The sequence below is a fragment of the Pituophis catenifer genome, unplaced genomic scaffold, assembly GCF_029215685.1.
Source record: "Pituophis catenifer annectens isolate HBS135680 unplaced genomic scaffold, rPitCat1.0.hap2 SCAF_1, whole genome shotgun sequence".
Taxonomy (NCBI): domain Eukaryota; kingdom Metazoa; phylum Chordata; class Lepidosauria; order Squamata; family Colubridae; genus Pituophis; species Pituophis catenifer.
In genome coordinates, this window is record NW_027256881.1 from 91,279,255 (window position 1) to 91,297,545 (window position 18,291).

Genomic DNA, 18,291 nt, shown 5'->3' on the forward strand with positions numbered 1-18,291 from the left:
GTCATCTAGAGAAAACTGGGAACTACGTCAGAATGCTTTTCATAGACTACAGCTTGGCTTTTAACACCATTTTGCCAGGCATTCTCTTTGAAAAGTTGACTGACTTGAATTTCCCCTCTCTCACCTGTGATTGGATTAAAGACTTTCTGATGGACCGGTCACAAACAGTGAGGGCTGGGTCTTTTACATCCTCCTCCCTGAAGCTCAACACTGGCTCTCCTCAGGGCTGTGTGCTCATTCCCTACCTGTACTAGTTGTACACATACGACTGCATATCTTCTGATCCATCTAATGTGGTAATAAAGTTTGTAGATGATACCACCGCACTGGGTCTTATTACAGGAGGAAACAAATTAGCATACAGAGAAGAAATCCAGAAGTTATCCACATGGTGCTCAGAAAACAACTTGCATCTAAACACCAGCAAGACAAAAGAGATGGTGCTAGACTTCTGGAAGCAAAGAGAGGAACCTGTCCTACAACCACTCTACATAAAGAGGGGGCTGTGTGGAAAGGGTCTCCTCTTTCAAATTCCTGGGAGTCCACCTTAGCCAAGATCTTACCTGGAAAAATAACATGTTCCAGATGGTCAGGAAGACTCAACAGAGACTCCATTTCTTTAGGGTCTTGCAAAAAAATCAGGTGGAACAACAACTGACTTCCTTTTATCGGTCTACAATAGCAAGCATTCTCACATATTGTGCTACGGTATGGTATGCTGGCTTGACATCCGCAGACAGAAAAGCATTACAGAGGGTGATGAGCACAGCACAAAAAATCATGGGCTGCCCCCTGACCTCATTGGACGAAATTGCCTTAGCAGAGTGAGGAAAATCCTCAGGGAGGATTCACATCCTGGTCAGCACTTCTTTACTCTCCTACCATTGGCCAGGAGATATAGGAGCATAGCCAGCTGAATGAATAGGCTGAAAAATAGCTTTTATCCATGGGCCATCAGACTTCTGAACACAACATAACAGCACAATTAGGTTTAATATGATAGATTTGTAGGGCCAGCGCAACGTTCAACATGTTCATACCAGTGTAATATAATATAATGTTATATACATATGTGTATATGGGAATGTGTGCTAGTTATTACTTATTTGAATTTAGGGATTTCTTTTTCTTTTACTTATTGAGTTATTAAGATGTATTCCATGTTACGGGAGGGCTGCACCAAGGGAGGCTCATTTTATCTCATTGTACACATGTTGTGCATTGATTATAAAGGTTTGATCTGAACTGGATGCAATTGTTCACTTTTGAAGTGAACAAATATTTTGAAGATCCAAAACAGATCATATTCCTCCATATTTCTCAACACAAAGTAATACCGAAAATAAAAGTCTTTTTCCCTTTCCTTTGAAGGAGATTGATTTGACTTCAAATACTTTTCTGCTAATTGTTCTGCTGGCTGGGAAGCACATAAATATTTGTAAGGAAAATAATCATTAACCTGGTAATATAACCAGATTTTATTTTGATCAGTGTTCATGTATTTATGATGGAATATGGATGGACTCAGAGAAGAGAAAAGAGATAAATGTCATCAACGTTCCCCTGAATCTCATCAACTGATCAGAAAAATTCCACTCCATGTAACACAGAGAGGTCCCTTATGCTACCCTCTGAGGTTGGTTCGAGACCTTTGGAATCAGAAAGCTTACATAAGAGTAGACAGCAGTATTGTAAGAAAAAGGATACACTGATCTAATTAACTGGGGCACTATGGGCCCAAGAACAGCAGAAGACATTGATAAAGATGATTTCAACCCATTTATTTTTCTGAACAGTAATTCTTTTGTGTCCTGGTATCTTTTAGCTTTTCGGTCTTCTTATCCCATCTATGGATTGCCTAAGCATCAGTGGACAAAGACTCTTTTTGGTAACTTTTGAATGTTCTGAGAAGTTGATACCAGAATTTTGTCTGTGAGCATGTGCAGCAGGAGAAGCCTTTCTCCAAAATCTCATCTGCTACAGATTCAGGGTAGGCACAAACCAGAATCTGATGCACATTGACAATAATGAAGATGCAATGCTTTCAACTATGTATTATTTCTTTTTTCTTCTTCCTTCTAAGAAAGAGAAAAATATTTAAGTTTATACCTTTTTGGAACTACTGATATCCTCATCAAGCATCCTAATGTTAAACTGATGTAGTTATTAAAACTTCATCATGAAGCTTTTTTTTGAGAGTACTGTGTAATTTTATTTGTTAGCTGTTCAATCATTAAAGCATTGGTCAAAGGATAATTTCTGTCTTTGAACATAAAAAATATACAGTCGACATTTTTAGATCCTGGAATTTAAATTTTTCAGAATTCACTTGTATTTTATAATGTAAGAAAACATGAAAAGAAAATATGTACCACTTTTTTTTACTCTAGCCAGTATACAATTTTACTTATAGATTCCTAAGTCTCTCACTATAAAAGTTTACCTATGCTGCCTTAACACAATTAAAAAAAAAGGTCATAAATTGTTTATGTATAACATAGTACCTTTTGGTGGATGAAGTTTATGCCCAGTTTTCTCACACCACCCAACAGGGTGAATATCTGAAGAATCAGCATTCAGCCAAAAATCATAACAATCTGGGTATTCATCAAAATGAAGTCTAATTCTATAGCCACAAATCTAAAATCAGAGTATATAAAAATATACATATGAGTAGAAGTGCATCTCCTCATGGGCCTTAAGAGTCAATTATTGAATAGGGGAACAATTCTCAAACAAACTTTAGATTGCATAATCATTCAGAAGTTGAATCATACAACGTTTAATAAAAGTTGTACTGGTTACGAATTTAGATAAATTTAGAAACTTAGAATAATTAAAAGGCTTTACAGAAATGCCAGAAAGTATGACTTTACAACAAAGCTCTTCTTACATTCTTATTTATAGCTTATAATTCTGTTACCTGGCTCTAAATGATGGGATGGTGTTATTTTCTCACTGCCTGCTATAACTTGTTTTTAATACAGATAAATGTATAGATAATATTGCTAAAATCAAGTTTCTTGTTTTATCATTCTGGCACTCACCTCTGCTATTGTAAGCACACAGTACATTGACTGATGCTCAGGATCCACTCCTTCTAGTTTCATTCCAACTTTGAATCCATTTTTGTTGTATGGGAAGGACTGGTACTAGAAGTAAAATGTCAAGTTTTATTTAACATAAGTATTTCTAAAATACGCCAAGATAGATATCTTATTTTTCTCCGTTAAGAAGAAAATCCAGATCTTCCACACTGATACCAGCTAATGAAACTTTTTTCCCCACCTCCATTTTTTTTTTTTTTTTAAAAAGCAACTATACGGACTAGATCAAAATCTTCAGGATAAAGTACATTATGCATTCCCTAAGTAATAAATATGTTAATATATTTCCGGATTAATGGCTCTGCCTCTCTCATCTATTACATTCCTGCTGTGCGAGTTGTATTTTGAACTTAGGTTAAGTAATTATGTCATCATATGCTTCATTATGCAATACAATATTGCATATATGTCTGCATGACCTTTAAGAATGGGGTTTTCTTTACTGTGTCAGTTATGCCTTTTAGTTTCTAATTGATTTTAAAGTTTGTGCCTTAAGCAGAGATAGTAAATACAAGGCTGAGTAGAGCTGTGTTTCCTTATCTCTCTCTGCAGCAAAGCCCAGGAATTGCTTGCCGGAATAATAATTAAAAGATTTCGTATAAGCCATATATATAAGTAAGCTGCCTTTCAAAAAATGCATCTCTATGTTTTCATACAATGAAAGATACTCATGTCTTCCTTTCTGTTATCGTTTTCTTTAACCATTGTAAAATAATTCTACTGGCACCTCCTATTAATGTATACACATTGTCAAATTGTCTATGATCAACATTCTCTTTAAGACTTATGTAACCTAGTAGTTCTTATTCTTGGTTCATCTGGGTAAAAAAAAACCCTAATGACTGCCAGTAGTAACCTGCTAGCTTTGAAAAATAAATGACTCTTTGGATCCTCTCCAGTGATTGGTATTTATTGCCAAAGTTTTTCTACCACAGTGCTAAAGCTAATTTTAATACTAAGATTTTGACAAATTTCTTATATGAAGTTAAATAAATGCTGAAATAAATTGTGAAAAGTAGCTGCTTCTTCCACAATGATTTTTCTAGTTATCGAATGAAGATATAACCATGCAAAAATCAATTTACTTTAAAGAATAATTTTACAAGCAGAATTTTGCATTACTGCTTGTACTAAAATGAGTGTAAGAATGAATGGACTTGCAAATTTCCGACAGGCGTTATTGTTTCGCTCTTTGAAACTGACTGACATACAGCAAAACAAGTCAATGGTCCAGGCAAAAGAAATCACAATTAAGAAGCAATGTGTGTCTATGTGTGTCTGTGGGTGGGGGCAGGGGAGGTGCCCACAAGATTATATACAACTTTCTGTTAATCTTTTCCTAGGAGCCCAAGTCTCACCACTCCTTTTTGTCTATTTTAATGGCATTAACTGTGGTTAATTAGGATTACTTCCATCAAATTATTGATGTACAACTACCTCAATTGAAGCTTCTCACCAAAGGTTTCTGGTTATCAAGGCTGTAACCATTGATCCTGTCAAAATACACAGGATCCACATGCATTCAACTTAAAGTATTGCTATTGCTATGGTTGTACAGTCCTTCTTGTAATTCTTACTAAATTTGCTCCATAATAAATTACTATTTTCACAGAACCAAAATTGTATGTATAATAATAACAGCATCTATATATGCATTAGAAGAATACTGGGAATGGATACAGTATGAAAAAAAAGAGGCAGAGAAATGTTGCATATAAAGAGTATTGTTTTTGAATGCCAAAATGATATAATCGAGAATTCTTTAACTGACTATAAAATTATGAGATTTATGTTTATTGATTCTCTGACACAATCTTTATTTTAGTCTATACAAAAATATTCTACATAATGTCCATTTAAAAAGTCATTAACTATTATCTAACTATTACAACTATTGAAATGTTTCTTTTCTATTCAGGATTGTTCACACTATGCGCTCCAATTTTTTTTATATACATAATTTAGATATATAAGCCCCTCCTCCAACTCATTACTGACTCTAAGCTGCATGCGTTTAAAAAACCCCACACAATTGCTAAAATAAAGCAAAAGAGAATAAACATAATGGGTGAACCAAAAAAAACCTATTTAAAAAGGAACATTGTATTCCAAATGGACATAGCTAACCTATCTCAGAATTTGGGGTAGGGAAAACAGGTTAAAAACTTATCTTCACCAGTGTACAAACCAAAACCAAGCACAAATGCATACACCTAGCTTCTAACTTCAGGCTGCCAGCAGTAATAACACCAATGAATTCTTATTGCAATGTTTTGGAATTGGGCATTTAGTTGCATACAGAAATAATTTTAAATACATCGATCAGTACAAAAATATAAGGAAGTATGAAATAACAATTCAAACGTTATGCATAATAGTTTTAAACGGAGACAACAGCTTGCTTAGCTAAATCAACATCAACATTTAAAGCCTGCTGGGAAAAAAACAGGTTTTCAGCTGCTGTTACAAAATGTTTAGAAGAGTTAAATACAATACAACTAGAACTCCAGAACTATGGTGTCACTATGAAAACCTGCCCACTTATATGCGGGTTACCTATAACAAAACAACACCTGGGATGATCTCCTCTACATCAGTTATTACATATAAACATAGTAACATCTGTGAACTGCCTTTCGTAAGTAAGGGAACTAACATAACCTTATCAGCCATGTCAAAATTTTAAATTCACCTTTATTTAAGACAATTATCTAGCAAAGTATATATTCCTCAAACCAATTAATTAGGATTTTACAGGAGAGCTTACCTCTTTAAAAATCTTAGGAGGTGCTGCTGTAGCCTTTTCTTCTTCCAAATATGAAGACCAACTCCATGCTTTCTTTCCCTTTGACATTAAAGCTGAAATTAGAAATCAAACGATTAGAAAATAAAATCTATTCTCAGAAGACATGTGTAAGCTGCTATCTGCACTCAGGTAACTGTCCATGTTTTGCTTTCAAACTCCTGAAAAGCATCTTATCACCAAGTATAGGATGGTGGTAAATCCAGGACTATCTGTATTTGTGTGAACAGCACAACAACAGCTTGCTGTTAATTAAGACAGCAGGAATAGTAGATGATTTCCATCAAAGTGAAAATTATAGATCAGTTTACAGGTAACTAAAACTGCCTAATCTTATTATTTTCTTTAAAGAAGCATATTCACTCTTTTAGGAAACTGACTCCACAGTAATAACATTTTACTGCTTAGTTAATATTTTGGATTTGTTACTTTTTAAAGTATTTAACACTTAATTTTCTACAGATTCCCAAAAAATAGTTGAACAATTTCACCTATGTGGAATAGAAATCCCCATCAGTGTTCAGGAAAGAGAATAATCTTAATTTCATTTATACTTCTACTTTAAACTTTCCTATGGAATGGGAAACATTAGAGACAGAATATTTGAAGCTTTTAATAAAACAATAAAATGTAAGCACTTGAAGGGCGATGCTGTTCAATTTTTGCTTTTACAAAGTACTGAATGTTTTGCTATGTACAGCATAGTTATTATAATAAAGTGATACCATTGACTAAATATAATAGTATATTCTTTTAATTAATTAATTTAATATTTGTATAGCCATCTATCCAACTTTAGTGACTCTGGGCAGCATACCTAATAATTAAGAATGTATAAAAACTGATTGAAAACAATCAATTTAAATTAAAATAAAAACAAAATAAATCAAATTTAAAAAAGCAATGACATAAAACAGAGTGAATCCATTAACTGTCATATAACCATCTAACAGGCTCCACTATATCATAGCATCACTAAGCTAGTTGATAAAGCTAGGTTGGAAGGCAGGGTTGGACAACTATGACAACTTTTACAACTTGTGGACTTCAGTGGACTTCAACTCCCAGAATTTCTAAGCCATCAGGGGAGTTGAAGTCCACAGGTCATAAAGTTACCATAGTTGCCCTCCCCTGTTTTAAGAGCTTGCTGGAAAACTAACAGAATTGGGTTCAATCTCACCTCAGGGGCGAGGGGGGGGGGGGGAAATGATGTTCCAGAAGGTGGGGGCTACGTTAATTTTATCAACCAAAGATACAATGGGAATGCTCATTATGGCATTATGAAAAATCAATGACCAGAATATATTTGCAAACAGTATAAATATGTAAAATTCACAGATTCATATAATATGGTTGCTCACTTATGATTGTACACTTAATCCATCCATTTACCTCAAGACATATTTTAAGTTTTTTGAGGAACTGAAGGAAAACTTTATTCTGCTAAGTATTATAAAGTATTATAAATCAACTTACTTTGTTTTAAAATTGCCACCTCTCGTTTCCTTTTCCGTGTGGCTCTTTGAGATACTCTCAGTATTCTTCCTTCAGAGTTCTCTTCCTAAATTGCAAAATTAAATATTGTGACTGGCATAATTATCATTTATGATTATCAAACAAAGAAGTTCCTGTTCTGACAGTATTTTGAATATTTAAATATGAATTCAGTTCATGTAAAAATCAATGGAGAATGAAGTTCCAACCTGCAGAGTGGTGTTTGATTAAACTAGGAAGATAGTATTATGAACAACTTAAGTACACCTGAAACAAGATGTATGAATCAATTTTGATTTGCAATATTAACAGTGAACTACAATACAGGACTTTCCTAATTATTCTCTCAATACAAAAGAGAAGAATAGCAATAGGCTTTCTGTAAGACTCTTTAAGAAAATGACTACACTGTAGACCAGATATATAATTTACTATTCTCATTCTATCTACATGAAAATAAATGCAACAGTCAGAAGAATGGTATATATTTCTTTAACACCAGCCCAACCCCAACTCCCAACATCTAATTGGGCATTCACAACATTTGTCAATAACAAAATTAAATGATTGTTTCTCTATCAATCAAATAATTGGAATGCCATGATATTGCTGAATTTTACAAGATTTCAATATTCTTATATCTTATAAGATTTCTAATAAAAAATCAAGTTCATAAAATTCGGGGAAGGGGAGTTATTTGAGACTGCTGAAATATCACATAGTCCAGAAATCTCATGAGACTGGGGCAAATCAGTTAAATTTAGATTTAAATGTACCACTCCATTTATGGTTTGTTCAATCAACCACTGAACAAATTATGATTGGCAACAGGCTTAAAATGCACAAGTTTTACAAGCAGGGACTACTGAACAGTACTAAAACTACAAGAAATGGTCTAATCTAGAACTGAAAAATACTAACTGTTTCTTTATCTTTTTCTTCAATAACCTCTCCTTTGGATGGCAGTTTGCTTTTTCTCTTTTGAATGCCCTTAGAATAGTCTTCGTCACTGCATTCTGACACTTCTTTTTCCTCCTTTGATTCCCTAGAAGGAGAATTAAATTGCATTAATTATCACAAGGAAAAAGTTATGATTCACAAAACAAGACTTTGCATCTTTCAAAACTTTCCTTTCCTATTTCTTCTCAAAGTGCATACTTTAAAAGGGCATTTTAAAAGAAAAGAAATAGCAAATTTGAATGCTGTCAAGTGGAATAATAGAAAGACTGCCATCCATTGAAAGTTTGAAGAGATCATTATGTAAGACAGTAAAATAAATTTCTCAAATGAGCACAGTAAAAGCAACGGTGCAATAATTATTTGCATTAGTGATAAATTGAACTACACTATTACTAACAGAGAAGAAAACAGAAAATATGCAGTCTTTCCCTTTTTAAGTTAATGCATGGTCCTGAACAAAAATACATGACTTTCCTGCCATAAATTCCAATATACTGGATTGCATTTAAATAGAACTTTTATAAAATCAAAGTGAATAATGCAAACTTTTTTTATCATATGCTCATATACTAAGTAAAATTCTATGAATAAATACTGGTGCTGCAATCTTTAACTAGAAGTCAAACTTACTGGGATTTATTTTTAATAGATATGTATCAGAACTGTTCAAATTCTTATAGCACTCAGGAATGTGAATGAAGCAGCTATCTTTGACAGCCATGTGTTTTTCTTTTGCAGGTTTACTTCAGCTGCTTCTTTTAAGACTGCTTCTGAATATCTTATGCTCCTGTTCTCTTTCAAAGAATGCCCTAATGTACACAAGATTGCACCCAAGACTGCATCCTGTTGACACTTAGCTATGAATTATACTGAATGGTAATCAAACGCATGACTATTCTGGCAGATTTATATTATGCTCACAAACCAACAGTGGTAATTACCGAGAAAAATATGGCTTCTCTGAGATGTGTAAGGTCAATACTGTTTCAAGCTCTTGAGGATTCTTTTATTTATAAACTTATTTAAATAATTGTAAAAAGCATTTGCCTTGTTTTGTATAACTGAATAGGGGTCAATAATGCGGTATCAAAAGCTCTACCCTATGTACATTAATGGCATTAAAGAAGTCACATAGAAGCATTCTTAATAAATACATGTTTGAATTCTTGTGAGATCACCTTTGTTCTAACCCTGTAATTTGTTAAGGGTGGATGGTTTCACCTGCAACTACTATACAGGACTGCCTGATGGCACCTGTCTCGAATATCCCCGTACTTTTTCTCCTTTGCTTCACAAACCCAGCAGTAATTAGCAACAATAATACAACATAATTCCATTTTTAAAAAATCAACTGACAGCTCAGCAAGTATTTTTATCCAGTGTTCCCTTAGGCGACAACAGAATTTGTACTTGCCATGATATTGTGTTATATGTATTATATTAACTCTTACTTGTTTTTAAACAGATGGGCACATTTTTGGCTGCAATTTCTTTCTCCAGCTACAAACTCCACCGATGTTCCAGACTGAAAACAATTTTCACAAAAATGAAGCCCATCTGCCTTTGCAGTTTCCTTCAATTTTGGTGGTACTTCTGTTTTTTCTGAGAATGCTACACAGAAGAAAGAAAGCAGTGATTCTCAGGATGACATACAGGTGGGGGAAAAAAGATATTAATGAATTATGTCAAACAAAATGACCAAGAGTTTCAGCTGGGAAACACATCTAGCACATGTCTGTCATTCCTTAAAGCAGCTATATCTTTACCCAGGATTGTGTGGCTGCTTTTGCAGCTGTAGAACAATCTATAGACAGAAAACATATTTAGCTGATGCGTTAGAACTTTCATGCTGCAAAGCATCTTTTTGCTTTTGAGTTCAACCTCCTGCACCTCTTTAATTACTAATGCACATTTATCAGTTGATTTCAGGCTTCCCACAAGCTGACACTTTAGCAAAATCTTACAGGCTTCATCTAAACCATTTATTCAACAACAAGTTTATTTCTCTGAATGATGGTGAACAATTCAATAAAGATTTCAATAGAGTGTGCATTTGCTGTAAAAGTCAACTGCATGTCAAGGATAATAAGAATTTGTACTGAAAGTAGAGAAGCCAATATCATAAAACCATAGCTTTGGTTTTTGTGTAGTTTAAATTTTTTAATCTGTATAGTTTTAATAGTTCCAAAGTTGTCTTACAGTGGAGATGGGTAGCATAAAACTTTAATATATAAAGAAACAGATTAATAAATAAATAAAGATCTTATATAAATCAATGTTGCAGCCATATATAGATTATAGTGTGTAGTTTTGGTTACCACATCTTAAAAATAGTGGAACTAGAGAAAGTTCAGAGGAAAGAAACTACCGGTAAGTTGATCAAAGGACTGCATCTTACAAGGAACTGTTGCAAGTTTGGGGGCCGCTTATTTTAGAAAGAAAGCCAACAAAAGAGGACATGAATAAGGTGTACAAAACTGTACATGATATGGATAAGGAGAAGCTGTTTTTCCCTTCCCAAAATACTAGATGCAGATGTTTATGAAACTGAATCTTGGAAGAATCCAGCAAGACAAAACAAAGTATTTTTACACCATCAATAATTAAACTTTGGAATTTGGAGCTATGAGATATAATAGTAGCTACCAACTTAGCTGGATTCAAAAAAGGATTGGCCAAATTCACGGAAGAATTCTTTCTTGTGTAACTGGTTGGCCACTGAGAAGACAGATAGATGAATTACATAGATTGACCAACAGTCTAATCCAGTAAAACACTTCTTAAGTTCTTACTAGCCAACATTTAAATTACAACTTATATCAAGTGGTTTGCAAGTTTAAGAACTTTGGAAAAAATATTCTATCAAACAGATTTCAATATATAAAAGCTATTGGACTGGATCCCAGATGAACAAAATTCTGCTCACTGGAACTCACAAGAGAAATAAGGACAAGTGATTTTTGATGAATTTGCCATTTTCCTGCACAGATGCTCCAGAGGACTGTGGAGCAGCATGACAGCCGCAAGGAAACAAGAGAATTCACAAATTAAATCTCCTTTAGACTTTCTCTATTGGTAAGATTTTGCTGAACCTGGTCTCTTTCATAAATGAAAGATAAGCTCCTTTTCCTGGAAGCATAAGGCTGTATATATCCAGCATTTAGAGCAGGAATGGGCAATCTTCTCGTTATTGGGGAATCAAATATAAAATTTGGGGGAGGGTGAAACCATAGTGAGCAGGGAAATGAGTGGGCAGAGCTTAAGTCAACTACAGTAATTTGTCTTTTTTCCTAAATTGAGTTAAGGCCACTTTGGGGCTTACAATACCATTTCCAGGGCTTCCCACACAGCCTTATACATCCCTGAGGCTAGAAACTGTTCAGCCCAGAACACAATTTAATGCAGCAGCAGATCTTTTCTGAAATATTCAGAATCCTATCACCTAGTTCTTAATTGGTTCTTATTAGTTTTCCATGGGCTTAAGAAGAAGATGATTGTGTTTTAGCTTCACCACAGACAAATATATAGGAACCACAAAAACTTTAAACAATGTATGGAACTGCCTTCTCTGATCCTTTTATCTGGTGCCACTTTTATTTTTAGTTCTGTCTTCGGATTATGGCTTAACTTCAAGAGACAAAATGTGATTCTGTGAGCGAAGAGATAGTGTTGTATATTACAAGAAAGCAGAAGCTACAACCTTCTTCTAAGCAAAATCCGTTAACAGTAACTTTTTTAAATTTTTAATAAAAATCCTGTTGATTTAGCGCCAACGTTTATATGAATGTTTTAACTGCATTTAACATGACTATTGTTTCCAGGCCATGAGAGCAAGCACTTGATCAAGATTGGGGGCCCATCTAGCAGACAAACAGGTCTAGTCCTTTCTTTCCCTTGTGGCAATAGCAGGGAAGGTAGAATAGCATGGGTTTTTTTTAGGAAGAATGCTTGGATTATGCCAAATCAGGGCCGTTTTAACATCATTATGGGCCCCGGGCAAAGCAGTTTACTGGGGCCCGTACAACAACTACTCACAGGAATAAAAATGTAAATGGTCGATAAAATTAAACATATATTTTCATGTTAGTATTAATAAAAAATGCAGTAAAATGTAATAAATATGTTGCTGTATTTATACGATACAAGGTGCATTGAAGGGTTAACACACACAGATTAGTATGGGAACCCTATGCTCGTGGGACCCACGGGCAAGTACCCATCAGGCCCACGCATTAAGACAGCCCTGCGTCAAATGCATATCTCTGGTCTTGAGCTTCACTTCCCCCTTCCCCCCCCCATTACTTGCTACCCCAAACTGTTTTAAAAGTGGGAAATTACACTAACATCGTGATTCATTCTTTAACACAAATTTTAGAGTATTTGTAGAACAATTCTGCTCAGATGCCACCTCTTATTTAAAATGTATGCACAACAAAAATTATAACTTGCTTACGACAGCTAGACACACTGATATCCATATGAAATTGTGATGCCAAGAAACAAAATTAAAATAACCGTACTGACCTTCTTGGACAGTTGGCACCATCCAAGTTGTGGTAGCTGTAGCCTTCTTAACACTTTCCATCTCTGTTACATCAGTGATCACTTCTAGAGCTCCAAATTCATTCACACAAAACTGATTTTAAAATGTGAAAAAATAATATGAAAAGTTTAGCATCAATTATAATTTGTATATTTTACACAAATACACACACACACAAAAAGTGAGATTTATTCTTCATCATATTGGCTCCTTAATTATCTCATTACTTATTTTAATTGCCAATGGATTTGATTTTAGACAATAAAATAAGAAGTAGCTTTTATATTGCTACATATACAGCCAGTCTTTGACTTATAGCCATTGTTTACCAACCAGTCAAATTTCAACAGCACTGAAAACAGTGACTTACAACTTCTCACCCTTACTTCTATTGCTGCATCCTTATGGTCACATGTTCAAAATTCAGACACTTGGCAACTGGTACATATTTACAATGGTTGTAGCATTCTGGTGTTCCATAGCAATAGCAATAGCACTTAGGTTTATATATCACTTCATAGTGCTTTTACAGCCCTCTCTAAGCGGTTTACAGAGTCAACATATTGCCCCAACAATCTAGGTCCTCATTTAACCCACTTCGGAAGGATGGAAGGCTGAGTCAACCTTGAGCTAGTGAGATTTGATTGCCATTTGCAACTTACAAACTGTCTTCCGGCAAGCAAAATTAATGGGGGTACTGACTGATTCACTTATGCTGCTGTACCCCATTCGGTATCTAATTTTTATATTATCTTCTGAATTTTAAAAATAACAGTCTCACCCACATGAATTGAAATAAAAGGCAAAGCCTGCTTATCCCTGAGTGCATCTGTCTCAGTGAACGTATACCTGAGCTGTTTTCTATTTATTCTTTAAACGTTTGTTTCAATTTTAGACTGAACAAGGACCAGAATTCTCAGGATAGCACGCATATCAAAGATGAAAGTGTTGGGGAAAATTACAGAAAGTATGAACATAAAATAAACAAAGCTATATAATTAAATGGTAGTAAAATTAAGGAAGGCTATTGAAAGAAAAAAAACAGTAGAATGCCAGTACCATCTAGTGGTCACGTATAATTCCATTGAAAATACCTTTGAAAATGAACTTTCTGAATGGGACTGAATGGTTTTATGCAGTTTCATTTTTCAACAACAAAAAATACAACAATTTTTCAAGATACTGTACCAGCACTTTTTCAAAGACAAGTGCATACTGTAAACTCCTGTCTCTGCTACCCTTTCCTTTCCCTTTTGTTTCCCCTGCAGTGAATTTTTGATAATAAAAACCTTAGAGCAGGAGTGTCGAACTCAAGGCCCAGGGGCCGGATCCGGCCTGGGGGGGTGCTTAGATTTGGCCCGCAGGGCTGCCCTGGAAACAGCTAAGAACCGGCCTGTGTCAGCAAAAACGAAGCTCGGGAGGGCCACCCGCGTCCCTCCCAAGATCCGTTTTCGCTGGTAGAGGGTTGCAGGAGGCCGTCACAGCCGAAAATGGAGCTTGGGAGGTGCCCACAGGTGCTCCCGACATGAGTGACATTGAACTAGCTACACCCACCCTGGCCCCCTTAGGTCAAACACAACCCGGATGCAGCCCTCAATGACATGAAGTTTGACACCCCTGCCTTAGAGCTAGAGGCTATTTTCTGCTCTGTACATACATACTAACATTTTTATGTAGTTCAAGAATGAACGGTATTCAAAAAGTTTGAAAATCTTTTATGTGCTATTCGCTCATGTTACGCATAATATCAACATCGTAGATATAAAAATTGGTTTGGTATTAGTGTCATTTCAGCCAATGCTAGATTACATAAACATTTTTGATATTATGTTTCTTCACTATTGTGCCAAATTTTATTGCTTTCCTGATAAATTTCTACTTGCATTGAGTTTATGCTCTTAAGAGAGATCCAAATGAAATTAAATGTGTGTTTCTAGGGATATGGAAAGCAGACCCAATCCATTTCAGTGTTTCATAAAGAGAAGTCTTGCTTTGTGAGTTGCAAAGCATGGATAAGAGGCTAGTGGTCCTCAAACTGGTGCCTTTACCTGCTTCTGTTCACGTGCAAAAATTACTTTGAAAGTGGACTCTCAAAGCAAGGCATATCTGTGACAACTGCACTTAACATGCAGGTGGTTAAAAATGGAAATAGCAGCAGCTGGGAGAGTGGATTAAGACAGCTGCAGAAATAGATGGGAGAATTTAATTATTTTCTCTCCTGCTGTGATCCTGAAGAGGATCCATCCTCCGATATTTGCTTTGAGGGGCAGAATCCTCTGGGGCTCAGCATTCTAAGGGCATTGTTTTTTGCAGCTGGTTCCTGTTTGCTACCTTAGGTTCTACATATAATCAAAATAGCACCTCCAAGCCTTAAATCTCTGGCACCCCTGCATCACACAATGGCAATGGGAACTGCTTGTAAATGGAATACAGATTCCAAGTAAGGAAATGGAATAATTTAAGGCACTTTCAGATTGTTGCAAACCAGATTTGATAATAGATTTATTCCTGGCTAGCTCTATTTGGCCATTAGGTTCTGGCACACATCCTTTCTGAATGTATTCCCAGGCTCAGCTATATCTATTTTCAGAATGCTTTTTAAAATAGATGCCTTCACTTGTTTAGTTAGCAATAACAATGTACCAGGCATACTTGTAACGTCACTTTGAAAACAGGGCACTTGAAAAACACACAAGCACAATTATTTTTTTAAAAAAAGTGTTCCACATACTGCTACTTTACCAGGAAGTAATTTTAAATTATTGCAGCTTATCCAATTTGATTGGAGCACTTGAATCCAAAGGTGATTGTATGTACTCATCAGAGTGATTCAGTAAAGCAGGGTCCTTCACTTTTATATATGCCCTTCAGTTTGGAAGGTATCAACTTTTAAGTTCTCTACACAGTTCACAGCGATTTTAATATGCTGAAGTGTTTCTGATTTGAACATACTGCTTTGCCTGACAAATGGAAAAGTCCCAAGCCTTGAAACTCCACGGCAGATGAAAGTTACTTATTGCATTAAATGCCAGACTGCTGCAGCATTTTTATTTCATTTTGTCTGAATGTTTTAGTAAACAAGTTTGGATGTTGAAATATTTTGTAACATACAATGTCTGAAACAAATCTGAATAATGAATGAAAGACCAATTTTCTTGCAGGCAGTCTTCACTTGTAAAAAATGGCTCATGTATGAAATTGCTTTCTAAAAATAATCCACCCTTTTATACTAAAAATAAGAAAAACAATAGTGCAGTGTGAATTGCTTTAGATAATTCAAGGGACCTGTATTTTAATGTACTACTAATAAATATTTTTTTCTGGAATGACCCTCTGTTTGATCTCTTTTCTTTTGTGGTTAGGAAGAATTTGCATATACCAAATAGGATTGTTGTTGGTGTGATTCTAAGCCTTCTCACTTAATACAAATCTTAATTCACTATTTCAATTATCAAAAGCAACCTGTTGTGAATCAAGTTAAGGATTTAAAGTTCATAGAATTGCCTTAAGATCCTCTCCAAACTACAGAAGAAAGTGTAATTTTAAAAAAAATACTAGCATGTGTAGAAATGGATAGATTAACACTTAAAATTAAGGAGAAGGAAGAAACAGAATATTTTTAAACATGGGATTCATTTTATCAATGGCTAACTAACAGAAACAGAAGTTGGAATTTTAAAGAGAATGATTAATTATATAAGGAAGGTTTATTGAAATGGATAAGCAAATATGTGACTGTTATGAAGATTGTTACTATTATTACTATTTCTCAAAATTAACTGTACTCAGACAACACAATGTTCATGTAGACATTGAATTTTTTGTTTATAAAAATGTATAAATAAAATATTCAAAATAAAAGAGCCTCTAGCTTTGATACAAAGCTTTAAAAAAAAAGAACCTCTCCAAACTATTCATTTTTAAAGTTCTATCCTGAAAACTGCCCTGGCATTTTGCAATGTGGAGCAATCCAAATAAAATTGATCCACTTCCTTGAGTATTGTAAGTAATGATACCTTTACCGCTGAACAAGGGGTAACATCTTTCATCTAATATCATTACTAATAAGATTTTCCCAAACTATTGTTATTCGAAAGCAGGAGAGTTCCTCCCACATCTTCCTAGTTAAAGAAAACTGATATTAATATAAGAGAGGCGTTGTGCATGATTAGTACAGTATGAGTAAAGTACGAAGTGTATTTAGGTGGGAAGAAGCAGTTGAATACAAATTCTGGAGCCAGAGAAGAATGAGCAATGACAAACTGTAGGTGCTGTAGAAAAATCAAAAAATTCTAATGCTTAAGTAAGATATTTTCTATGCATTGAATGTGTGGGAGGAGTGTTCCGAGAAAAAAAAAATGTGCATTTGGTCTACATTTAGACTTGGTCACGTTTTAAAACAACTTGGAGAAATAATAAATTAATAACAAAATCTTCTGGCATTATAGCTGCATTGATCCCTTTTCCAATGGAAACCCCAAGTCATTTTAGTTAGAAAGCCCCTTTCCAAAATGTAAGCAAGCAGATAGAAGGAAGAAGTCATTTCCTCAGCACAAGGAAGGCAACAAAGAACAGAAAGTTAAAATCTGTCTTTAAAATGTGCCCTTTCTGAACAGGAAGAAGCTGGTGAGCCCAAGCTTTTTTCTCAAACACACACCTACATCTTATTTAAAAGAATAAAACATAGATGTGAAACATCCTCTCTTTATTTGTTCAGAAATTCAAAAGGACTAACACTAAACTTAAGTTTCAGCTTAGAAAGAAGAGAACAAGAAATGGAAGGAGAGAAGATGAAAGCACCAGAGGCAAAACAGCATGATCCTTGAAAACTTAATAGGACACATTTCATTTCCCTCAATTAAACATTCTGAACGCTGAGCATGGAAATGTTGTACAGCAGTCTAGAAGTAGAATTAGAGCTGAGGAGACAATTTGGAATCAAATCTCTATCCAGCTATTCACTGGAATTGTTTTAAGCACTATATCTTTGTATATACCCCCAAATAAATATGAAACAAATGTATTTCTTTATTATTGTTTGTGATCAAAAGATACATTTGACAAGTTACTCTCTTTGCAGTGTTTATTGGAGATGATTCTTTATATCAGCATACAGAGATGTGACTTCTAGGGTTTAGCCCTCAGTTAACTATCATTTGTTCAGCAACCATTAGAAATTATGATGACATTAAATGAGATCTATGGCCAATCCTCAATGTTGCAGCCACATGACTCAATGTTGCAGTCATGTGACTGTGATTCAAGTCCTTGGCAACTGGCTTTCAATTTCAAGGGTTGCAAGTGTCCCATGGTCACATGATCACCATTTGCAACCTTTACTGCCATCTTCCAATGAACAAAATCAGTTAGAAAGCTGGCAGGAG

At 34.9% G+C, this 18,291-nt stretch overlaps 1 protein-coding gene across 1 annotated transcript in view; it reads right to left on the reverse strand.

Moving 5' to 3' along the window:
- The window catches only part of L3MBTL3 (L3MBTL histone methyl-lysine binding protein 3), a 79,150-nt gene that overhangs the window by 41,052 nt on the left and 19,807 nt on the right, over positions 1-18,291 (reverse strand). Inside the window, exons 3-9 of the mRNA XM_070952654.1 lie at positions 12,889-13,000; positions 9,816-9,975; positions 8,326-8,449; positions 7,387-7,471; positions 5,875-5,966; positions 3,048-3,152; positions 2,505-2,640 (exon numbers count right to left, since the gene is read on the reverse strand). Coding sequence (XP_070808755.1) covers positions 2,505-2,640; positions 3,048-3,152; positions 5,875-5,966; positions 7,387-7,471; positions 8,326-8,449; positions 9,816-9,975; positions 12,889-13,000 — 814 coding nt within the window. The remainder of the gene's footprint in view (positions 1-2,504; positions 2,641-3,047; positions 3,153-5,874; positions 5,967-7,386; positions 7,472-8,325; positions 8,450-9,815; positions 9,976-12,888; positions 13,001-18,291) is intronic.